General features: G+C 38.6%; 1 protein-coding gene across 1 annotated transcript in view; it reads right to left on the minus strand.

Moving 5' to 3' along the window:
* Positions 1 to 204: 204 nt before the first annotated feature.
* The window catches only part of LOC148840889 (N-alpha-acetyltransferase 15, NatA auxiliary subunit), a 37645-nt gene continuing 11457 nt past the window's right edge, over positions 205 to 26392 (minus strand). Inside the window, exons 3-20 of the mRNA XM_088933885.1 lie at positions 25070 to 25174; positions 22828 to 22985; positions 19667 to 19801; positions 17371 to 17524; positions 17021 to 17140; positions 15357 to 15452; positions 14418 to 14524; positions 13827 to 13899; positions 11314 to 11483; positions 10090 to 10242; positions 9692 to 9820; positions 7090 to 7303; positions 6090 to 6283; positions 4949 to 5057; positions 3355 to 3453; positions 3124 to 3267; positions 2478 to 2575; positions 205 to 1668 (exon numbers count right to left, since the gene is read on the minus strand). Of these exons, the coding sequence (XP_088790011.1) occupies positions 1468 to 1668; positions 2478 to 2575; positions 3124 to 3267; positions 3355 to 3453; positions 4949 to 5057; positions 6090 to 6283; positions 7090 to 7303; positions 9692 to 9820; positions 10090 to 10242; positions 11314 to 11483; positions 13827 to 13899; positions 14418 to 14524; positions 15357 to 15452; positions 17021 to 17140; positions 17371 to 17524; positions 19667 to 19801; positions 22828 to 22985; positions 25070 to 25174 (2459 nt within the window). The 3' untranslated portion in view covers positions 205 to 1467. The remainder of the gene's footprint in view (positions 1669 to 2477; positions 2576 to 3123; positions 3268 to 3354; positions 3454 to 4948; positions 5058 to 6089; positions 6284 to 7089; positions 7304 to 9691; positions 9821 to 10089; positions 10243 to 11313; positions 11484 to 13826; positions 13900 to 14417; positions 14525 to 15356; positions 15453 to 17020; positions 17141 to 17370; positions 17525 to 19666; positions 19802 to 22827; positions 22986 to 25069; positions 25175 to 26392) is intronic.

Consider the following 26392-nt stretch of genomic DNA (forward strand, 5'->3'; position numbering starts at 1 on the left):
TCTTGTAGGCCACTCTTCTTCCTTTAGTGTTGATACTAGATTGTCTTCAGAAAAAATATCAGCAATCACAGAATGTACGAATTCGTGACCAGGTGATGACAGTGCGACACTTGCTGCGGACCTTCAAATAACACTGCAAGACTGCTGTCCAGTTGCAGTCTGGGAACCTTTCAACCTGCACAGCACAAGCAGAATACACAGTACTTTTTCAAAACAGTTTATTGCATTGTATATTTGGTACCTCTTATGTGTTTGACAACAAGGGTATTAACTTTACAACTGAAATAAAGAAGAAGCAGATCTGGTTCTGGAAAAAAAATAATTGGCCCCCATTCTGAAAAGGTACAAAGTCTGGGGCTTGTCTGAAATTGGTGAGCGAGAAATATTCTCTTTTAGAAAGACAGGGCTTCAAGTATTACAAAAAACCTTACTGTGGAAAAGATCCAGAGGTATCATAATATTAATATGCAGATTAGGCATCTGCATACATACGGTTAGGACAGCCTGCAGAGGAACCTGACTGCCGATTCTTTTTTTGACAAGAAAAATGATCAAGAAAAAGGAACAGTTCTCCTCCTGAGCAGTTCTTTTATTTCACGCCACTTATTCACTGTGACATTCTGTGTGCGGGGCAGGGGTTTGCAAAGAATTCAGTATGGTTGACAAATGCCTGCTTTTTTTTTAAACTAAGATATCTGCTGATGACTATTATATTCAATAAAATTCCGTCTCTTTTGAGTCCGACAGAGAAAAGGAAACCGTAATATACTGCGATACTGAAATTGTTCAAAAGATGCAGCTTTATCATACACCACCAAATTTGCTTTGTAACCCTACAGAAGGCGAACCGATGCATTTGCCACTCATACTGTACTCCAAGTAACCTTCTTCCTCTGGAAATGTGGTAAAGTCTTCTTAGCTTCCTTCTTAGCCATCTGTGTAGCTCCTGCAGCACAGCTTGTCAATTCACCTAACCAAAGCCCTGCCATTCCTTAACTGGTTGTGCTCAGAATCCAGTGCTAAACAGCATTAACTGCTTTCCAAGATAAAACAGTGATCGCCTTTTCAATTTAGCTTTGAGTGTTTTTGGCACGCACCTACCCTGTTATTTGTAACAGCCTCTATAGTTTTTTCTAGTTTTTTTTATATATTATTTTTAAAAACACGGGAAGCAGACGTTAGGATGCGGCAAACATAACAGGACTGCTTACACCTCATAGAATCACCCATTCCTTTTCGTCTCCAGAGATTCATTTTATTTTCGCTTAGAAGTAGTCATCAGCAAGATTAAAAAAATGTAAAATGGCCATTTTTTTTCTCTCCCCCCCCCCCCCCTCCCCGATACAATTGCCGTTTTAGTCCTTATCTGAATAGAAACTTTGACGCAGTACTGCAGGTGCATGACAAAAACCTTGGCTGTGGTGCTCAGAAATGGTGGCTGGGCTCCCTCGAGTCCCTCTCTCTGTCTCACATGTCATTTGCCAGTTCCTCGGGCTCGGCCGAGACGTCTCCGTTCACCGTGACCTTCATGTTCTCCTCGTAGCCCGGGGGCATGAACGCCAGCGTGTAGGGAAAGATCTTGTGACAGTCTGCTCTGTAGGTCTCGGCCATTTCCTTGCCGTCTCCCAGGCTGCCATTGCGCAGGCTTTCCAACACCTCTGTGCAGATCTAGAGGCGAGGCAGAAAAACACCCGTTTTTCACGCGGGACACCAACACCAGGCAGGTGAAGCACATGCAGCGATGCTCCCAGCTTCCGAGAGCAACACCGAAATTTTAAAACACCCGCAAACACACGCCTGAGCCAAAAACTCCTCAAAGGCTAGAGATCTAGAAAAAAGTGGTAATTTATATCACTTAACCTAATTAATTCAGTTACCAGAAGCTCAGCAGGAAGGAAAGCTCTATGGGATCAGAGATGAAAACTGCTTTAAATTCATCTCTTGACTCATTTGTTCATGCTGACACACAGAAGTCTGAAGTATGATGCAGCTAGATACACCTCTGGCTGTATCCAATCCTGTTTTAGAGCACTGTATTCTTACTGTAACTTACTTGGCCCCCCAATTATTCTCTTCGCTAGTCACTTCATTCTCATGACAGAATATTTGTTACGGGAGGCCAGACATGAATCTTCTGAGCAAAGCAATAATGAGTATCAAAATTCCTGTTTTCTTTTTGGAATACAGGACACCTGTCCTTCAACTGTAAAATGGAGACTCAGTCATTAAAACAGCAGAAACAGACTTAGACAGATCCCTCTCTGGCCTAACTTCAATCACCCTCCCAAGCAGTATGCCTAACCCTGTGAAGGTTGCCCACTTTTGCTTGGACTTGGAAAAACAGGTTAATATGCATTACTATATGCTAATGTAGAAAGTGCTTTTTTGGCACATGACAAAGCCAAAGATGAAAATGCAACTATTTTATTAAGTTGGATACACTTGCTTTGTCACTCCTCTGTGTTCACTGTTCTTACCTGAATGGTCCGATTGTTCAGGGACTCATCCAGAGCAGTGGCAAGTTCTACAGCCTTCTTCCCAGTGGAAGGGTCCAGATAGTACATCATCTTGGCAGCTGGAAGAGAAGACATCAGTAGTGTTTATTAGCGGAGTTACAATCCGGTCTATAAGCTACTACTACAGGAAAATACAAAACAGAGAGGGATTCAAAAATAAGTCCAAGTTCAAAGAGAAAAACCTATAAAAGGACATGGGGTATTTACATTATAAAAAATAAACTGACAAATTAAAGGAAATCCCTGTGAGCTTCCAATTATAATGTTTATATTAGCTTGAAACTGTTTACGTCTGTGAAAGTTCAAGACTACGCTGCCTACATTGTGAATACAGAAAGATGCACCAAGACATATACAGGTATACATGTAGGGTCTTAATGTTATCTCCAAAACTGTTAGAAGTGGACAAAAAGACTTCTACCTCTACTCCATTGTTCACATAACAATTCAGTGGCTGAAACTCTGCTGTTGTGCCAAATGATCCATGTTTTGCAATTCTTCAAATAACCCAAGCTTTCCTAAGTGAACACTGTGTTATTTGAAACTATCCAGGCATTCTGAGGCATTCTGGGACACAAGGATTATTTTAAACAAATCTCAATCTTACCTGCTACTCTGTGTGGGATTGAGTTGGAGTGCTTGCTGAGGAGAGCTTCGTTAAAACTCTTCGCATTGGTGTCTCCGAATAGCCTCTTGATCTCCTGCTTCAGGACTGTGCGCACTGCCTCCGCCAAGTCTTTGCTCTCCAACACTGTGAGGAGAAGAAGAGGGCTTTAATAATATTCTCTGTGGAAAACCTGAGATGTTCCCCTTAAACACATAGTGAACCACAACTTACCTGCTTTAAAAAAGCGAACTAAACACTGGTGGAGCCAGGGATGATCAGGATCAATAGCAAATGCCCTCTTTACTGACTGCAGCATAAGCAAGAACTTCTCTACATAAAAAAACAAAAAGGAAAGTAAAGTTATGCAAATACTGTAATGTTGCCAACATAAAATAAAAAAAAAACATTTAGGTGCACAATGTTACCTTTTAAGTAAATATGTTATACTGAAAATTCATATTTAAGTCTTAATGTGCTGTATTCCACAGCTAGTCATCTGTCATTGTCAAATAGTGCATTCACATTGAAAAATTTCAAAAAAAGTTTCTTTAAAACTTTTCTTCCCAATAAAGATAGCATCTACACTCTCATGCATGTCAATCAAGCCTGCACTCCAGATACATCAACCCATTACCGTCACTGCAGCTATCAGAAATGTCAGACCCTGGGTAAGTGTATGTGTTCTTGTGTGGGAGCAAGCTGCCATAAAAAAAAGAATCTTCATTTTGGTTATGATGCCATAGAAAAGTCAGTCCTGCATTTTGGTTATGATGAAGACAGCAGAAAAAAGGCACCCATAAAGCTGGCCTATGATTTCTTTGAGCCGAGAAGGCGAGGGTCTGGTCATTGCAGACTGAGATGTGTAAAACAGCATGACATTTGTTCAGGGTATGGTGAAAATATACAGTATTTTTCACTTTTCTGTAAGCTGGATTTGCACTTGCTGTATATAGATAAATTAGAATAAGTAGTACATGCTCTAGCAAAAAAAAAGACCCAGCATGTGATTCCAAATTCGTATGTGGGCTCAAACAGCTTCACATAGCCTTTGAAGACTCTACCGCCCAACTTAGAAATGACTGAATACTCTTTCTTTGACAATAAATATAATAGTATGCATTCATAGAACGTGTTTCAGCCCAAAGGATCCCAGAACCAACTGGGTGATGCACAGAAACCTTCACATGCCAGCAGCCCTACAACAAAGTAGACCAGCTGGAGATGTGAGAGTTCTTGACCAGTTGAGTATAAGGGATAACGTCAGACAGAACAGTCTGACCAAACCCACTCTAGCATTAGCCAGGACATAGGTGTTACATTCTCACTCTTACAAACAGTGCCATGGGATCTAATGACCAAGTATTTAGGGCATTTGTTTCAAGTTTCATCAGAAGGATGGTACCTCCTACAGCACAGTGACCCCAGCCTTTATACTGGTTTCATCATTTTTGTGAAGCAGCTAGAGGACCAGAGCACTATGTAAATCAGTAACCTGGTTTCCTTGGAAATCAGAGATCTTGCTTAGCCTCTGAGATATGACATGGTCTGGCTAGAAGTTGGTAATGTTGTAGCCACTTCTAAGTGTATGCGGTTACATAAAAACAGGCTATACATTTAAGTAGATAAAATTATTAAAAGCCCTTATAAAATATGTAAAGCTGTGCTTTTTCTCAGCCTCAACTCTGGTACTGCTTGTATTATGCCTTCTGCTCACACAGACAGAACTCAATACATCACAACAAAATACACTTCATCTGGCAAGAGACACTACTATCACTCCAATTCACAGCCAGAGAGGCATGGAAAGATTTAAACCCATTCTTACCTTTTCTGAAGTATATCTCAAATGCCAGAAGGTGAGTTTCTATTTTATTCTTCACTAAGTTTTTCAAAGGAGTCAAGAATTTAACCGCTTCTTCCAGTGGATTTTCTACCTGTCAAGTCAGAAAGTGACTGTGAATTGTTAAAGAGAAAAAACAGAGACCAATACCTCTATTTCTATGCATAAAAATATTTTAAACTATTCTCTATTTCTAATAGTGGCACTAGTATAATGGTCTTAAAACTAGTAAATGGTGCCTTTCTTCTTCAGCTACCCTCTCTTTCCTAATACAATGACAGCCATGACAAGAAGAATAAGTCTCCATGCTGGGAATGAAGAACATTTTTACCTTATTAAGATGAAAGTGTTTATTCTTCAGGTAGCAGGTGTACTACCTTGTTAAATGTTTGAACATTATTATTTTATCCTTTTACTAATCTTTAAAGAAGGTAGACCTACTACCCAATAAATAGTGCTGTGAAAAAGGTGTTTTCAACATATTTGCATGTGTGCATATTTGATCTTCATTTCAACAATACTGATAGATAAAGGTGATCTAATTTAACAAATAACAATGAAAAATATTCTTTGCAATCACTTATTCAACAAAAAAAGTCAGAAATGCTGTGGACAAAATAAGAAAACCCCCTAGCTTAAATAGGAAATTGCATTTCTGTTGATTTAAATAGTACAAATGAGTGCATAATGTGATTTTTCAGTGTTATTTTTAAAAATTAGTTCGCTTTTATCTATCAGTATTGCTGAAATGACGAACAAATATCCTTTTGTCCAAAAATGTAAACGAACCTTTTCATGGGGCGTACTTACTTCACACCACTGTGTAAAGTACTTATTATTTGTATAAATACCATGTCCTATTTCTTAAATATGGCATTCTCCACATTGCAATCATCAAAATAATAAACAGCTGGAACAATCCACTTTTTATAAAATCTTAAAAAATGCATTCATTGCAAAAAAAAACGTTTTATGGCAAGACAAGAGACCTGTAGTCAGAAAGCTCTTCATGTGATAACTCTAAGAGGCGACCTGGGTTCTTATGGATATACGGGTTTCTGACGATCAGCGGCCACTCAAGAAGAGCGCACAGTTCTCAAGCCTCCTCCTCCTGCCCAGATCGCACCTTGGCCAGTTTCTCGGGTATGAGCTCTTCCTTGGGTCCCCCGATCTCCTCGTCATCATCTTCCTTCTTCTTCTTCTGGTTCTTCAGCTGCTTCTCCTTCTCTGCATTCTTCTTCTCCTCCTCCAGCTGAGCCTTCTTCTGTGCTCGCCGCTGCTTGTTCCTCAGTTTCTTCAGCTCTTTATCCGACAGGTTGGCTGCCAAACAAGAATAATAAGGAGAATGATGCCACAGTCGGTGTCTTATCTGGGAATTTTACATTTTGTGGTGGATAACTGTTTGAACCACCCATTTTTAAAACACGTTTTTGAATGGACTTTTACTTTCAGTTGCAATTTTCTTTTCTGCTCAAGCTCAGAGAATTCATTCTCTGAGAAACAAAAAGCAGCCTTATCATGAGTTAACTTAATAAAATGTCTCAAGCTGTATATTTAAAGCAATGATAGAATGATGTTAAATCCAACACTGAAAATCCTGTGAATAAAGTAAAACTAAGCCACTGGATGACTTGTTACTGCCACTGCACACTCATTAATTATTTAATGATCTTCTAGTCAAGTTGTTTCTAGCTACAATTTAAGAGTAGTGTTTTAGTGTTCGTCATACCTTTTTTGCGAGTAATCAAGTAAGGTGGTTGTTTTAAATTAATGAATAACAGCCTTATTTTTCTTTTAAAAGTACAACTGGGGCTCCTAAGTGACCAAAAGGGTAAAACTGCTTGCTTCTAGCACACATTGGACTCTGTTCCAAAGCTAGAAATCACAGCCTCTGGCCCGGGTCATGTCACTAGCCAGTGGTAACCGGATATCCCCAATTGGGGCTCACACCTGGCACAGTTCTGTTTTTTTTTTTCTTTTGCTCATAGGCTAGTGGGTAATCCAAGACTCTTGAATACCAGTAAAGCAATGTGCACCCTATGACTTCCCAGACACCTGCAGGCTAATGGTAATCTCAATAAGGGGTGCACCTCTCCCCTAGTTACCATTAAAGATTTTGTCCTTACCCGTATCTGCCTCCAGCTCCTTGTTCTCATCAGTCAGGGGGTTGTCATGGAGGGTGAGGTAAATTTCAATGGCTGTTTTGGCCGCTTTGAAGTAGAACGGGTGCATGCGCAGCACATCCTCCAACTTGAGCAGATCCACGTACGACCGCAGCGTCATCTTCCTCATGCAGTATGTGTGGAAGTCAAACTGGTCGTCTGTGATCTCCACAAAATGCTGGACAGCACAAAGATACAAGCAGAGGAAATGAATTATTCATTTCATTTATTCATTTAGGGTTGTGGCTTAAAGTTCCTAGTATTTGTTAACTATTTGTGAAGATTGAAAAAAAAAATGAACTGAATTCATGAAATACATCAGGACATTTGCTTGTAGCACTTAGTTAAGAGGCTAGGATCCAATGGCTGGTAATTTAATCTGTAAATTTTGTATACTTATCATTTACGCCCGTGGTTCTCAAACTGTGATACGCGTACCACCACGCCCCCAGGTGGTAGGCCAGATGACCCTGGAAATTTGTTGTGTGCACTGAAAAAGTGGGACGGGATTTCTTATTTTCTAATAAAATTAGTTAATGTGTCAAGTACGCAGCCTATGTACTAAGCTACAACGATGCAGCGCGCACTAATACTTGAGTGGACACAAGGTCTACTATGTAATTCTATACCACTGTATAGGAATGCGTGCTATGAACCTATGTGACCAATTGTATTAAAAGCACTTATCTTTAGCAAATAGGGAGGTAGGAGAATGAGCGTGATTTTGGAACACTGCCAATTTTCTAAGCACAGGAAAGCATTATGGATAACAGAAAAATATTTAAGGACTTTTCCAGGTTGATTTGAAAAAAATACACCCGAGCATCTCTGTGTTTCGCTCCCATGCGCATGAAATAAAAATTTAAATAAATAAAAAACTTCTGAGCTGGACTCCTGAAACAGGGAAAAATGCAAGATTGCGGATTGTTAAAGCAGGTTAGCCCCACACTGTTGGTGAAGAACTTTGTTTACTGTTGGCAAAAGAGCTGACACGTATTACGTGTGGAGAAAAAGCTGTTCATCGTCTCGACCTGCTGCCCCTTTCGAATTACACAGTGAAGGCCAATTCACACTGAAAGCGTTTCTGAAGCACGTTTTAGTTGTCCGTCTCACGTCTGACTCACGGAACAGATAGGCTTCCATTTTAACCAATGTTTCAATCCACACTGGCTCCGCAAAACGCATGTCTCACGTCTGTCCCCTCCGTTCTCTAGCATTTTTTTATGCTCCGAGTCTATTTTTTCCCATTTGCGCACATGAGTGAAGCATAAACCCCATAGAGATCCATTCAAATCACACAAAACTCACACTTTCTATACCCTGTGAACTATATAAGCAGAATCTACAACAATATTATGATCATGCTGGCCCAGAGTGGTCCATTGATACAGTGCAACTTTTCACTTTGTTGTCATGAGCACAATAACTAGCTGATGACACGACACGGGTAAAGTATTGTGGTTGTTTAGCAACAATAAACAGATCTATCGTTTGTCCACCTGCTCGTGTTGGGTTTTAATCAACTACACTATGAAGTCTACAGGTAGTCCAACTTCCGCTGTTTTTCTCGAATGTTACGTTGACTATCCCATGTTTCAATACGGAACGCAACTGTCAGAGTTGGTGTGGATTGGACCCATTGTCGCTTACGCTATGCTTTCGCTGCGCTGACGTGTCGCTTCTGGTGTGAATTCAGGGTCACTCGTAGAATTATGGATATGGCAGATGATGTCAAAAGTACACTGATAGAGCGCGTTAAGATGAGCAGATGCTTTTCACTGCAATTAGATGAGTCAGTAGATGTCATTGATTTGGCCAATTTGCTCATTTACATTAGATATGAGTTTGAGGGCATGTCCCATGAGGACTTTCTGGTCTGTAAGCCCCTACCAAGAAGAACTACAGGAGAGCACATATTTCAGCTTATGAATTAATTTAGAAGAGAATGGCATCGAATGGAAAAAATACGTCAGAGTTTGTACAGACGGTGCTAGAGTGATGACAGGCAGACACAGCGGTGTAGTTGCACAAATTAGAGAGGGGTTGCTCCAGATATGAAATGGACGCACTGCAGCAGCCACCGCGAGGCCTTGGCAGTCAAGAAAATGCCTGAGGATTTAAAATCTGTTAGACTCTGCTGTCAAAGTTGTGAATTGTAGCAAGGCTCGACCAATGAATTCACATCTGCTTTGCTCGACTAAACAGGCTCACCCCTCTCACTGTAACGGTAAGTGCTCAGTGCTATTTTTATTATACATGTGTATGCGCGCACGCTCATGATGGTCATTGAGATGTTCTGTGGTTCATATGAGAAGATGACTTGTAGGTGCCACTTGGATGTTTTGGTTTGACCAGGGGTGGTACTTGGTCCAAAAGGTTTGAGAACCACTGATTTACGCCAAACAGTAGTAGAACGTCCATTCAGCACACAAAACAAATCTATTGCTATTTCAAATACTTTAAACTGGCACTTTCTTCTACTGGAAATGAAGGCAAAAGATCACAAAAATTCACTCTTCAAAGATGAAGAAATTAATTGGCACCATAGCTGTGAAGATGAACCTACCCTTTCAATCTCATGGCACTTCTTCAGAGCTTCCCCGTATTTGTTCATGGACTTGTAGGCCAGCGCACATTCTGTCTGGAACCACATGCACTGCATCTCGTTGAGATTCTCCACTGCTGAGGCGCCTTCCTGAGGAGGAGAGGGAAAGGAGGACTCATTGAGAACCAGCCCCGTTCCTGACTGATCTCACCACTGGGACTGCAGGTCTTTATTTCTTCTAAAACCCTTCTTAGCACTTAAAAAAATACACCAACTTTAAAACCCAATCAAAAATAAGATCCTTCCAATTTCTGCAAAAAAAACTACTGTACTATAAAAAAATAAAAACTGTAGTCACCAATTTGTACAAGCATGCACACACAAGCGTTGTATAAAATGTGAAAAGAATGGCCCCCTACCCTTGTAAACTTGCAGCACATCTCCTCAGCTTCCTTCACCATGTTGGCCTTCAGCATGTACTTGGCGCACTTCGAGTTGATAAACCTGTCCGCGGTGTCCAATGCCTGGGCCTCATCCATCCACCGCGCTGCTTCCTTGATATTGCCAGCGTGCTGTCAGAGACATAAAGACGTGTTAAGAAACAACACTACCTCCACAACTACACCCTGTGTTTTGGCCAAGAAATGGATCGCTTCAGTTTGCTTTATAAATTAAATTGCAATTAATACAATGAGGGACAATGTACAACTTAGAAACAAGGCATTAGGAATTATTGTCGGGTAGTTAGATCAGTAGGCTACATAAGGCACCTGTCAGGATAGTTATTACACATGACTCATCAATACGAATCTGTATTATACATATAAGAAAGAAATGTATGAGAACTTAATGCTACATATCAGAGGGGGTATATAAATGTTTAATATCTCATACAACTCCATTCTTTTGGATAAGACGATAAGCATTCTTTTTAGCATCTGCTCAACCGTGCCTCCTTTTTTTGGCTTTGAGGTAGGCAACTATACCAATAAAGGCAGGGCAACTGTAGCACTTTCAAACTAAGACTCAACCATGGTAAATAAATCATTAAGCGACCCTTATTGGGTATAGGACATAGGAAATTAGGTCTCAAGACAATACAGTGTACAGGTCAGAGAACAGAGAAAGACAAGAGAAGAATCTGAACCATGAAAAGACTCTTCTTTTGGGTAGACCAGAGAGTAACATCACTTCCAGGTAATGCGAACACCGAAGAGACCGAACTAGATTTTATATAAGAGACTGTTGGCTTCTATTTGTGGAAAAATTTCTTGTGGTACTCTACAAGCTAAAGAAAGCTTATTTAGATCTGCAGTATTTTAAACAAGTCAAAGCGTAACCATTTGTTTAGCATTTTTATTAGTGAGTGATTAAGCCCTGCACAAAGCTGTTTATTTACTACATATTTATTGTGCCAAAGTTGCAAGACTGATTTCTGTTCATTTCTGTAATGTGCTTTTAAGCATTCCACTCACTATTGCCTCTAAATGCAGGGTGTGAAATTGTTAACTTAAATGCTCGCAAGACAAGCTGGTGTTAGGTCCTCATTCCTATTTTTTAGAACCTACCTTATTATTCATATCAACAAAGTAAAAAAATATTTAAAACAAAACGGCACAAAAAGAAATTTGTCATTTTATTACCTTGTATATTTTGGCTTTGATAAGGAAGAGCTCTATGAGAGTTGGTGTACTTTCAATAGCAGCATTAATGTACTCTAATGCCAGGGCCTGCTCGCCAATCTGATCATAATGCTGGGCTAGGAAGTACTGCACCCACAGCAAAGTAGTAGGGGGCTCTTCTTTACCGTCATCTGCAAAACAAAAATGTGATTTAGTTTACGATAACCATAACAATGATACAACACCTGTGAAACTGTGACTATTAACGCTTTTTCCTGACGTTTTCTGCTATTTCATCCTTAGTGTATACCATGAATTCAAAAAGGAGATTGAGATAAAGTGGCTTGAAAAATAAAATCACATTTGAAGAGGCAGAACTAAGATCATACCAAATGAATCCACGACATTTATAAAGGTTACAAAGTTAATAACTTTAAGATAAGATGTCAGACACACAAAACGGGCTTCTCTTTATTAAAAAATAACAGGTGATTTTAAATGTATTAGCCTAATAATTTCATACGCTTGTAAACCTGGAACCTAAATCTTAATTTCTTTTTTTTTTGTGCAATATCTATTTGTACAGTGTTTCTGCAAAAACGTAAGTTCTCTAGAAACAGAACCCCCACTGTATAATGAAACATCCAAGTTACAGAGACCCTTGCTGATGGTCCATGAAATGTTTATTGCAGTCCCAGACAAATATATGGGCACCTTCCAGTTATACCTATAAATCATCTATTTCAAAGGTGAAGTTGCAAATGGAAGAGTTGCCATATCCTGTATGAACCTTTATTACTACAGTGAATCAGCATTCAGCCTACAATGTCCTCATATCAGTCCTCATATCATTACATACTCTAAGCGACCCAGCCATGTTGTTGAAATTGACATCTGGGCTTCTTTCATGAAACAACTGGATGTAATCCTCCTATCATTTATCTACTTACCACCAAATAAGCAAGATGCGCACCAAATGGCCACCCAATGAGAAATAAAAATATGCTACAACAAAGACATACAAATTAATTTCTCCACGCTCAATTTATCTATGCCTTTAAGACTGTTTGGTTTCAGTTTGTGAACTACACAAAAGGGATTGAGGCTGGGAGATTGAGTTATCCATTATTTTTCACGATGCCACTTAATTAACAATTCTTGGAATTAAATTTGCTTTGGAATATAGTCATGCTAGAACATCCATTGTTGGCACACTGTTTGCAAACTTTGAACCTGCCTGGCAAAAGAACCTCAGTGTTTGGCCTAAATGTTCAGGTAAGTGTTAGAATTCAAGATGACCCCATATTTTTAAAAAAGCTCTAGGACTCATAGATGTAAAACTATGCGAACACTCACCAGACCCCACCAGTCCATATTTCACAGTGGCCATGAGCATTTTCTCAACAAGAGCATTATTTGTCTTGCACCAAAGGTAGAAGAATGTGCTTCAATTTTCCTTTCATGTGACCATACGACACAGTTCCAATTATCGTTAAGACAGAGTTTGGCAAATCTGAGTCATCTTCATAACCGGGTTCGTCCTTATGAATGTCACTTTCAAGCCAGTGACATCAAATAGCAGTTCTGACACTTTGTATCTGCTAGATACAATCTGTATTGGAGAATGCGGGCTTTTGATTTATAGTTGCTTCCTGAACCACTTGTCTCATGGGTCATGGTGGCGAGATTTATCACTACACATGTATCCTTAATAATGGACACTACCGTGGAAGGCGGTAGATTTAGCTTTTTGTGGCTTCTGTTATAACAAACCCCGACAGGTGGAGGTCAAAACCCATTTGCCCGCAGCCTTTGGTGAGCTCACTAACAAGGATGATGCACACTTGTAATGAATGTCTCCCACGTGTTACCTCCTTTTATGCCTCAGGGAAACAGGAAACCTTCAGTGGCCTCTATATGGTTCAACTGCACTTGCCAAAGTGCAGAAAAATATTTGCAGATTTTTGCTGGATTTTATTTCTACCAGTACTGTACTGGGGTGTGAATAAATGTGACCCCTGTACATTCTGGAATTTGATTATGACAAATATGACTGCTCTGTGCAATGTTTACAGAGATTTTTTAGGAACAACAAATACAATTGCTAACTCGATCTACTAAACAATGGTTTTTGTTCCTATTTCCTCAGAAGTATGCGTAGATCTGGAGGGCACGGCACATGTTAGAGTTAGAAACTTTCAGGTAAAAAAATATTTTGTAAGATTTAAACGTTTCACTGGCTGGTCTGGTTACTTTTGTTACTACAACTGCTTAGGTCAAATATTACACACATTAATCATAACTAAAAAGGTGACAAAAACGATCCTGCCAGTTTTGGTGACTGATTTTAATTGGCCTTTTCATTTAAGGTCTTCAACAAACCTTATTTGAAGGACCCCAAACAATCACCATCTCCAATGACCTGGCAGTGTTTGGAAAACTTGAGTTAGAATTTGTTCTTATTCACAACAATAAATAAACATAAAAAATAAATCAGCAACATATTCATATCCTAAACCCTTCTCTTGACTTACCATTTTGATTGAACATTCGGCAGCTATTTAAAGTTGTTTCATAACCAACTACCAGTTCTTCTATTATTGATACCTGCAAAAACAAAAAAAAACACTTTTTAGACATTAACAAAATCTAAAAAGACCAAACAGAATTTTCACATAATCAACAGAAAAGACAAATTGGGAATTTCAGATTTCATGCAAAAGCAAGGTAGCAAGCTTAATAGTTTAAATAGATGTAAGAAATTAATTAAAAAATGAACTTTAGCAAATTTAATCAGTATAAATTTTCTAAATTGATAAGGTACAATGTAACCATTACTATTTAGACACAAATACTAAACAGTTAACAACTCACTGTAGTCACAAAGTTTTTAAAAACCACCACATAAAATAGTGAAACAAAGCAAAGGCTGATTCTGCATTTGTGCAGGTGTCTCCTTTATCTCAGACCAGCCTGTTTATATATTTTCAATTAATGTTTTAGATAGCACAAATATGTTACACAGTGTACAATAATTTTCATGAAGGATGAAACAAACAGCAGCTTTCAGATTGGACTGAAATCCCTTGAGTTTCGATTTCAAATATCGCCTTCAAGACCCTTACCTTTTCTTTGTCGTGGTATAGAGACTTCAACGTCGTAAAAACCGGAGGACAGCCTTTGCTGAAATTCATTCTTAAATATTTATCCAAGCATTCCCTAAATTTTTCACCTAATCAAAGAGAAAAACAACAGAGCAGAATTAGCAATTCCATTAACACTACCAAAATTATAAAGCCTTACTAATTCTTAAAACATTTTTTTTAAATAAGGTCCTCGGTCACAAAGATTCAGTAAACATCTACACAGCAACAGTCATAAATGATTAGATGCGTGTTGTCCCAAAGGTGAGTAGACGCTTAAAATAATTAGCACATCATTAAAACAGTTATCTGTATCTAATTAAGACTCTCATGTAACTTAAGTATGGTTCAACTGAACAGAGAGTTATCAGAATAATGCATGTGAATGGACTGGGAATCTACATGCAAAAGTGTGGTACACTTTGACCCACTACACTGACTAAAGGATGAGGCAGAGATTGAGAATGTATTCAGACATGTAGAAGATACGGCATGCATAAGCAATCGTTTTTGAGAAGAATATAAAATACATTTATCGTTGCGTATCATTTGCATAATGCAGAATGTATTTAGTATATTCAGTCCATTTGTGCACTTGTATAGTATGTATGCACCTGTAAGGATCATATAAGCTTTAACATAACTATATTAGTTAATATTGTATACATTTCCTTGACCATTTAGCTGACTGCTACACCTAGCACATGTGCCAATTTTGTGTTGGTCTCTGATGTCTAGAAATGCATTGTTACAGGCCATATGTTGCAATACTGAATGTAAAAATTAGCTTGAAATTCAAAATTGCAAAAAGCTACTTTACATTACAAGTCACCTCTATCATTAAACACTTAGCTGTTTCAATACTAGAATGCATAAAGACAAAGATTGGACAAACAAAATCACAACACCCAAATGACGTACCCGATAAAAAGTTTAAAGGCAGTCTCCTAGGCACCAAGCCTTTAGGATATTTAACCCAGGCCTCTTCATAGATTTTCTGCTTTTCTTCTACACTTGCTGAAAGAAAAACATACATTTCAGGAAACAAACTAATGAATCTAATAGTTCGTGAATTTACATTTTATTTACCCAGCGGGTGAAATGCAACAATACACTAAAAGATAACCATAACATTCTCTCTAGAAACAGAACAGTCTGTGTTCTTAAGGCAGCTGTTGGTGAAAAGGAGTCTAGTAGCTGATTCTTCAAATTCAAAACAAGCACACAGCAATCAATTAATCAATTAATCCTACAGTCAAGTAGCTTGCTTTCCTAGGTCTCAGCCAGTTGTGGGATTGTGTACAGTGAAAAACTAAAATTACAAGGCTGTGGATCACTGTATTTGAGAGCCGGCAATGCCAATCAGAGCTTTCATGCAGGAGCAATGTCTAAAGACCATGACTGAATTTTATTAAAAGCACATTTGAAACTTACAATCTTAATACTACATACACACATGACGTCTCAATATTAAAGAGTTCACAAAACATGCAAAAAGGGGGCTGTGTGAAATACTGATGTTTACAAACATCTCAAATATTTGTCCTGAGTGACAGTTCAAAGAGGGCTAACCTTCTAAACTGTATAACCAGGCACCCAACCTTTTTGTATTTCAAAGTTAAATTTATATTAAACTGCACATTGATAATCAGGTGGTTAAACATCAATTTGGTTTCACACAAAGCTTTGAAATCCTAACACACACAGACTATTATACTCATCTGTTAGATCTGGAGGGAGCACTTTACTAATTAAACATTTTTTTATGTCAAAGGCAGATTAGTGCAGTGGTGGCAAATGTTTATTATGGGATATTATTTTAACAGTGTAAAGCCAATTTCTTTTAAAAATTGCAACTGAATTGAAATATGAAATATTAAGGCAAACGGCCCTCAACTGATACAGACTTTACAGAGGTACACACTGTGTAAAAAGAGAATGAATGAGCTCTCAAAGATGCTCATTCAGCACTTAGGTAGGCCTGATCAGTTGGACTTTACCGGTTCAAGCTTGGGCTTGTCATTCAGCAGCTGTGACCCATACTCTTCAAGCACTGAATACCTCCAAGACAAGTTAACCATGAACCTGTCTTGCATTAACGACCGCTGTGATTTGAACAGTGTGTTTGAAGGGATAGGAAATGTGGAAAGTTTTTGAAGACTAGATGGTCAAAATCTCTTCAGAACTGTTAAGAGCACCGTGGAAAGTAAAGGTCAGTTTATTAGCAATGGGTGTGTAAAAAGAAAAAAAATGGTCACCATTTATCTTCAGATGGATTCTTTAGAACTGTCAAAGAAATGTTCTAAAAAGACAGGACAGATACGGCTTCTGTGGCATGTCAGGGTTTTGTACATCTCTGCTTTGGAAAAAGTCAACCTTTCGAAACTCTTCTGCTTCATTAGCAATAACATTAATTCTTTCACCAAAATATTTCTTCTTCTTTCCCCCAAACCACGTGTGCTCTTTCATACCAAGTTTGACCTTCACACTGGGCAGACCTTTGCTGCCCAACATGATTAAGCTTTTCCTTCTGCATCACTTCAAAACAGGACACAGCTGAATGCACCTGATGAAGGAGCTCTTACCAGGTTTGAGGGCCTTCTCTAGACCATGGTAGTAGGACCAGTTCTCTGGGTTGCGCTCCTGTAGCCTGCGGTATACGTCTGCTGCCTCCTCCAATCTGTCCAGTTTCAACAGTAGGACCCCTACAAGGCAGGACCACATAAGCAGGGCTTTGTTAGACACAACCATCAGATTGCACTGCATTTGCATTGCTCTCAGTACCTTAAGGGGCTAAATATTGTAAAATGCAAGTTGGAGTTGAGCATTCACTCCAAAAACAGTCTGGGGATATTATAAGACAAGATGAACCTCAGTGATGTTATAACATTACACAACCCCGACAAACCTTTCCAAATTGTGTATTATAGAATACCTTTCGTCTCCTCCACCGCCAGCTTGTCACAGATCTGTTTCTCATAAGTGGTGAGGTGCTCGAGAGCTTCTTTGTAAAGGCCGGCTTCTCGAAGAACTTGGTTTTGATATAGCAGCAGCTCACTGTACTCATAATCCACTTTATCAGGAGACGTCTGGGGGGAAAAAAATAAACTGATTAAGAGAGATGGAGAAACTGCAAAAGTCATTGGAAATAAGGAATGAACTTGAGGATTACAGCAGAAAGAAAAAAAATATTTGAGGAGATCACTGCCAACGGAGAGTGATCCACACGAAGCCTGGAAGATTCCCACAAATATGAAAAGGTCTCAAAAGAACTTGGGCTTCTTGGGTAAGAGCTCACTTTTCCATTTGTTTTCATGTTTTTATTTTCTGAATTGAGCATTAAAATATTTTTTTTAAGTCAAAAGGCCCTTTACTGTGTTTTTAAACTAGGGCTAACAAAAATACAGCAAATGGACTAGTGATTTCTGTTAACTTATCTTCACTGACCTAAGACCTGATGTTGAAGAGAATGAAAACAACAATTCAAGGAAACAGCATCTTATCAGGAGAGCTACAGATATGCTGTGCCATTGTGCCGTTTTAAGTGCTTATTGAAATACTGGGGGGGGAGGGGGGGGGGACGGTATGTGCCCTTGCAGTTTGTGACTACACAGCTAATATTTAAATACTTTAAATCAGAATGCCCTTTTGCTGAACAAGTTAAGGAAGGCAGAATGCCGTCTTCTACGCACAATACTATCACTTGTTTTCAAGTTGGCGCAAAAACACTACAAATAGAAAACGGAAATCGGTTAAAAATACTTCAGTACGTCAGCACTCAAGTCTACAGTTTTGCTAAAGGACAGAAAAGAAAGGGGCAATTAAATCAGGGCCCCTTGGCAATTGTGAGTCAGTAATATCCCCACTCCTGCTGGATTGTTCATGGCAGAATTCACCCTACACTTTTATATGACCTCAATCTGCGTCAACAGCTGCTTTGTTTCTTTGCCGACTAATTCTCTGGTCTCTAGTTCACCCTAAGGAACTCAGAGGGCACAATGCTCATCACAGACCTCTGTGACGTATGCAACTTCTGTGTAACCAGTAGGTAACTTCTGCTGTAATTAACCTGTGCTGCTCAAAATATCAGGGAGACTAATTCATAATGGATATACTAAGTTTTTGGAATAGAAATACAAAAATATTCTGAACAATATTGTTTTTGTGGAAATAAAAGGAAAAAAACAGGTAAACAAAAGTAGACCGTATACAGAAAAGGGGGCCCGAGAGACTTAAAGGGAGGGGAAGATGGCTAATCAGAGAAGTAAAGATGCTGGAGATCACATAAAGTATCTGGCCCTACTGTCCCAGTTTCTGTGCTCATAAAATATAATCTAGTAATGTCAGGCTTCCAAGCATATGGAACAACATAGGAAGTCCTGTGGTTGAAGTTGAAAACCCGTTTTCCTCTATGAAACAGCTGAACAAGATTCTCAATTAGCAAACAGCAACCAAATTTCTGAGCAAAAACTCATTTTCTATTTCATATGACTCCCGTGTTTGGCAAAGCAGGTCAGGTACACTTTGTAACAAAGAAGGTAACACAAAAATAACACTGTAAATCAATGTTTCTCATAGAACATCCTTTTCTAAATCATGTATAAATCAACCTTCAGTACAATTCAAGCTTTATTATCCCCTAGGGGGAACTTTTTTGTGGCAGATTTCAACACAACAAAAACAAAGAGGAGAACAATATTTCAGGAGATAAAAGCTTTATTTTATATAAAGTAATTGCAGAGAGGATGCACAATTTCCTAAGCCTAATCCCATTACTCCTTGGGGCACAGGGGTGTCTCCCAGATGGGAGGGGTGTAAATTCACAGAGGAGGGGGGTGAGCCGCACACTCTATAGTACTTTGGAAACCTTTTATGTAGAGGGTATCTAGGTCAATCTGACTCGCCCCAATGATCAGTAGTATCATTTCCAATGACACCTATTTCTTTAAAACTGGAAGTGCCACTTGACTTTATGGCAACAACTCCTGTAAAGTGTGGGAGAAAGAAAGACCTGTGGACACCCTCCTCTGACAGGCCCGCCTGTGCTTTGACATTCTGCAAGATGCCTTACAGGAGGCGCTGGAGGTTCCAACTCAACTCTGAATTGCTGATCTAAATGCATACACAGCAACCAAAACGCATAACCCCAAAATCCACATGCCCCAGCTCTAAGAAATGTTTAACGAACACAAAGTGTTTTTCAGTAATGAAAATTCAGAGCCCCTTGTTACCTGTTGCGTTTTTCTGAATTCTTCTAAGATCTTTGCAGCCATTTCATAGTCTTCCAAAAGGTGATATGCTATTGCATAGCCAATCCACGAGGCTCTCTGTGCTGGCCGCAGCTGAAGCAGCTGGTACCTGGTTTCCTGCCAAATTCCAAAATTAAATAAAACAATGACATCAAGTTCAAGTTTCGCAAACCTTTCGCAAACAGTTGGCCACACAGTACTTTACAGAATTTTACAGACGTTGGCAATATTGCTGGGGCTCCCAGGGTCCCATGATTGCCCCCCTACAGGCAATGGGACTGTGGTAAATAAATTACAATCAGTTTTGGACAAATATACACTACAATTACCTGATATGCAATGAATTGTTGGCTATTGTTTATGGTTTGGGTCAGATCATCTGAAAAAGAACGTTTATGCCTTAGAAAACAAAATTAAGATTTTGCCTTAGAAAATTTTCAAAGATGGGGAACCCATTTACCCTCTTTTCCCAAAGAAAAGGAGCTGCAAAGAGAAGGGAAAAAGTAAAACTTACAGAAAATACATTTATGAGTGATTGTGTGGAGATGTTTGCAATTCTACAGCACTGAGCCGAGTTAATGCTGATCATTTCTGGCTGATCACCAGATACCAGGATACCTGAGCACAGCACTTAAGTGGAAATGGAGCAGAAGAACTCAGACTAGAACATATGAGGAATGGACTGTCAATTCAATCAACCAAGACTTCAAATGTAGAAAGAAAATTAGTCGAGTGTTTATACTCACATATTTGCTGCTTGCATCAGCTGTTATTACATGAGGCATGTTTTTCACTAACCAGGTGTTGTTTTGACTAACTTAATACCCCATTACTTGTTTTAATGGAAAGCAAAATTCTGATAATAAAAATTTAACAAAATATTTAAGAAGCCCGTGATGCACAAGATAATGCCATATAGAGGATAGAGGGCGAAGGTCAATGGGAAATCTAATAGGGCTACAACAAACGAATATTTTGATAATTGATTATTCAGGCGAATATTACAATGCTTAATCGATTAATCGGCTTAGCTGCAAATTATGGCTTTGTAAATGAGAAAGGCTGTGACAAATAATGTTTGGCATTGTTCAGTTGCCATATACCTTTATTCAATGAAATAATAAAAAACCCCAAACTCTGAAAAAGTTTCAACTTAAGTTCATTAACATCTTCTTACTTCTTACAGCATTCGTTCACTCTTAAATTTCAGGAAAATACTTTTCTTCTTTTTTGTACAAAAATAAAATTCAAAATAATCTTCAGAGTATAAAATAAAACCGGATTAAAATAAGTTCAAAGGTCAAAATAAACTTCAAATAAGTCACTTGAAATCCAACTGTGTACTCAGCTCAGCAAGTAAGTAAATGTTTCGATTGACTGTAGGATTTGCTAATGGATTTACAGTACGAGCTAGTTGTTTTTAGCCTAAATAATTTTACATAACCCAATCGATGGAACGCTATGACAGGGTGAGCTGCTGATTGTTACACAATATTTTGAAGTAGCCCATATTTACTTCTGATAGGATGACAAGCTTTATCTCTTTTCTTGTACAGTTCTTTGAAAAGACTACTATCCATATGGCGATGGTTAAGGAAACCGAAAATATGCTGCAATAGCATATTAAGTTGAGCTGCAACTCTGCTAACTTTAGGCTAATAGACAAATGAGTGGGAGCTTGTGGTACTGTATTTCGCCATTGCTAAATACTTCTAATTATTCAGAAGCCCATTCTAATGACCTGTAGAATTTGATAGGATATGGTGAGCTTCAGTGATTTTGGTAAGGGTAGCTCATTTTGTTAACTCCTCTGACTGTTCAAACAATGGGTAGCTCATCCTGAGCAGGTAGCTCAGTTTGTCAGAACACTGCCCACGCCACCGAACACAATGCATTTGCGTGCAAGCTGTACTGCCATGGAATCCTAAATCAACCTTGCATATTCTGCATGTTACGGTTTTATATCTTAAGAAAATGTTCCCACACTTTGCTTCTTTTTAAACTTTCCGCCATTATTGTTGTTTTGTTTTTTTAACCTGTTCTATAGTTACGACGGTGTAGCCGCATTGCTGCCCTCTTCAGGTTAAGTCATTAACTCGCTGAAGATTGGAGGCCCGTTTGAAAATGTAAACGAAAAATCGACAACGGAAACATTTGTCGACAATTTTTTGTCGGCATTGTCGACAATATCGAATAATCGTTTCAGCCCTAAATTCTGACCCTATCTTTACACTGCCAGTCCAAGACCTAAGTAAAAGGGACAAAATATTACTGAAAAACCTTCAAAATGTAAAACAAAACTCCTACATTTAATTGCATCGTTTAATTCAAAAACTGTATTCCCAGAAAAAAAAAACGAAATGTAGGCAAATGGAATAAAGAATATCACAAGGCATATTTTTATTGCAAAGAGAGTTAAATGATTTATTGAGTAATGCTAAAAATATATTGCTGTAATATTTGGGGGTCAAATATCTAACAATTTCTATGCAAAGATCTGGATCTTGAAATGGTCTATTATTCAATCTGAAAATAAAGAGGTTTCTGGGCTCTAGGGTGAATTTGTCATTCCCCGCTAAAACTGCACTGCTCTGACAGTTTCTCAAATTAGTTATTTTTCTCATTTACTTGACTCTCATTCTGCTTCTATTACCATGTCCTGGACAGACCAGGGGTCACTATTTACCCCCAAGGACGTCACTACACATGCTCCTTTAGCACTTCAGTTCAGTTGTTTGTAAAAGTAATGGGAACGCTTTTAATGAAGAAATTCTCACAGTGCAAATGATTAATTTCAGACTTTTAAAGGCCAAATTCTTAGAAGTACATACAGAATAGAGTACATACAAAATATAAGAACATACAAAAAGTTTACATACAGAAATGTCTTTACAGAGGTATACTAGCAGTAGAAAGATGAGACTCTGAAAACGCCTGTAAGGTTGGCTTCAGGGGAGAGCGAGATATGGTGGCTCAGGAGTGCACATCTCATTTTAAAAGATGTTAGGAAGGCGTCCAAGGGACTGTGTGTTCCAACGGCCTCCCATGTTCTTTTGCTGATAAGGGCTTTTGTACGTTGGAGAGTATATCAGATTCATGTAACACAACGTTGCAGAGGCTACTGCTCTTCTGTCAGCACTCACCCTGTAACCCTCAAGGTCCCTCATCTGAATCTGCAGCAGGGAGAGGTCCCTCAGAATCTGGAGATTGTCTTTGTCCCATTTCAGTGCATTTCTGTAACATTTGATGGCTTCATCATACTTCTTGTCTGACCTTTGCAGTAGGCCGTAGACATGCCAACCTGTGAAACTTGGTAAAGGAAAATACACTCCCCAAAACAGCACACGGCATGAGGGAAGACTGAACTGGAAGGGTGGGGGGGGGGCAATCTGTACTAAACACATTCCATTATTTTCCTTAATATGGTATAAAAGAGGAGTGAACATTCAGTGCTTTTGAAACTCTACTAAACAAGGGTAAATGGGATGCAGGTAAAATGTTCCAATATCACAATAATACTGTTTTCCAGCAGACGACGCAGAATCTAATCTGGGATAAAATATGCTGAGGTGGTCTTAATCCTCTTTAAGAAAAACCTGCTCCGCCAGCTTTATACAGAGGGATGAGGGAAAGGTGAAGGTAGGTGAGGCAGAGCTACACAACCAACATAATCCTTGTTTGCTGTTACAGCATACAGAAAACTCAATTTTCATACCAATCCCTGCTTTTTTCCTGTATATATTTTAATACTCTTCGAATGAATTTCTTGGAGAATTTCTCCACTACATTTCTCAATGTTAGAACTTACCTTACCGGGACATTCTCAATGGTTTGGCTGCAATTAACAGAACAGTGATCAGAATGAGAATGTTAAAACAAACCGCGAAGCATTTACATTTTGCTTCCCTGTGAATGCTATCCAGACATTGTGGATGTGGTGTTATTCTTGCTACAGGAAAAGCAAACTACCTGCAAATAATATGGATACAAACTGATGCATCTCAAGTGTATTAAAATGGATTGGGAGTGACTCAAGAAACTGCTAGACGAACTCTGCTCGTTATTGACCGTGATGGGGTCAACGCCAGCGATGTACAATTCAACAGAGAGCATATTACAACTCTGAACCAATTACCTGTGGTATATGGAGAGCTATGACAAACTGAAACTTTATGGAATATGTACTACGGTGGGTGATAGAAGGGTTTTCAAGGTAAATTATCTGTATGAAAGCCCATAATACCAACTGTGATGCCAAATTTAATATTGCCTGCAACAATAAGTGTAATGAAAGCTGGGGGTGTTGCTATTTGACAAAGCAACTTGAGTGCAGAACTTAAGGGCAACCAACTGAATATGGCAAATATATTTCTCTTTAAAAGATACACCACCTTTTTTCCATTTGGAATTCACCGAGATGATGAAATGCATATGGGTTACACTACATCAAACTAAGCGCGTGACGTATTTAATTGAAAATGACAATATTACAATTGTTAGGAACAACAGCAATTGTGTTTATATGTGGAATACTTTTGGGAAGTATCCTCTTGCCACAACACCAAAGGTTTATGCTACTTTCAGGGGCAGGCACATATGTCCTTGATGAAGCCTGAGTATATGAAAAGAGTTTCAAAAGCTTATAGCACATGGGAAAAAAAGTCCTATAAAGGAGTTTTTTTTATTATTTTTCCTTGTCTAACTAGGATGCTGCGATAGAGGTTCTGTGTACAACCTACTATTTAACAAAATAATAGTTAAAAACAGTAATGCATCCCTCTATTTAAAATAGGTTCAATGTTTTTGTTAAAATAACATCCAAAAACCAGTAATGTTTACAGGATTCATTTCTGTTGACTAAAATCACCCAAGTGTGAGGCAGCATGACACCCTTTGGTCATGGATGTAGTACACTTCAAATTAGAAAATACAAGCAAGAGAATGCTACAAGGGACAGAGCTCCAGTGGATTATAAGCCCACCAGAGTTAAATACCTTGTCACCAGCCAGTGTCTTGGTAAAAGAACAATTCAGAGTAGGAAAAGCAACTGTGCTTTTGAGCACTTATAGTCACAAGTGCACAATGAAGCTTGAATATTATTCCAGACCAGAGAGACAACACCACAATGGCAGAAGTCTTGCTACAAACTGAGCTCGTATAAAGGAAGTAAAATTTAACAGAGGAAGGCTACTAAACTCTGGTACCTTCCTAGATTTGCAATGAAAACACTGTGGAAACCAACTAAACACCCAGATAAATGACGAGAGGGCCATCTTAAATCTGCATCCATCTCTTGCTGGAAGCAGGAGATTCCAGAGAAAGTGGGAGCTGGATGGTGTCGCAGACGGCAAAGATGCTCAGCTCTCGAGCTCTTGAAAAGGATACAGACGTGACTCTTGAGATCATTGCGCAGGCCTCGTCTTACCAACTCATACGCTTCCTCCTTCTTGCCCAGGCAGTTCAAGGTTAAACCCTTCATTGCTAGAGTCTCTGAAAAAGGGACAAACATTGCAATTTATTAATCAGAGTAAACATCCACAGCAGTCTGAAATTCAGTTAAGTTATAAGGCCAATAAAGCAATTCCTATTAACTATCCGATTAAAGCAAAACTGAAAGGGAAACAGCCTTCAGTACAGATTTAAAAAGTACAGACAACAATCACAGTAAAACCATCCATAAAAGGCAAAAAAAATTACACAAAATATAATGTATCTCAAGAACCAAAAGTGGCCACACAATTTCACTTAATCTAAATTTTAGATATTGGAGTCATTTAGATATTTCCTCTGGATTGATCAGCTCATGCCATAACAACTTTCTTCCATGTTCTATTTTGATCCTGATAAGCACTCTGAAGATACAGTTCAGCAAAAAAACGCACATTTCCATTTTCATGAAAGTTGAAGATGACATTCTTGTTAAATTCAACAAGTCAGGGTGATGACATTTAAAATCACTGTAAGATAAATTTTATTTTAGTATCTTTTGTATGAAGTTGAAGGGAAGCATCTGCCCTCCTTTGATCACCAACTAAATATGCCGTTACCATGGAGCTGACCTTGCAATTTTCATGACGCAACATAAAAATCACATGAAAATGATCAGCATTAGAAAACTGGTGTTGAAATTGAACTTAGAAAACCCTCAAAATCAAAGGACTGTAAGTCAACAGTGTCATGGAATACAGGGCAATAATGATTAATCAAACGCAATCCTTGAAAAATGAAAAGTAATTATTTTCAAAACATTAGTTTTGTAATAAAACAGCAAAAACAGATTTTAAATTATAATTATCAGAAAATGTATGACCCTAACTATTTGACTGTGACTCTTAAAAATAACGTCGCAAACCCATTGTATCAAAAAGAAGAAAAGATTAGGTATATCAATTTTTCAATTCACTGCAGGAGTGGTTTACTTAAATTCTTCAGCCTCGCTGTTTAACATCATAGGTAACATGCCGGTAGAGTTTGCGAAAGGCTGACACTGCTAATTTTCCATCAAGACACAAAGGCATTTTGACAGTGCTGAGTAACAAATTTAAGCTGCAGAAGGATCCGTTTCTTTCCTTAGAAGCAAAACACTGGAGGTTTTTTTTCCATTTGACTGTCAAGCTGTCATCATATACCTACAGAGCTAATTTTAAGAACCACACTTTTGCCTCAAACGGATGTGTTGATAACCACTAATTAAAGAAGCTTGTAGAT

Source organism: Atractosteus spatula, chromosome 1, assembly GCF_055471065.1.
Source record: "Atractosteus spatula isolate fAtrSpa1 chromosome 1, fAtrSpa1.hap1, whole genome shotgun sequence".
Taxonomy (NCBI): Eukaryota; Metazoa; Chordata; class Actinopteri; order Semionotiformes; family Lepisosteidae; genus Atractosteus; species Atractosteus spatula.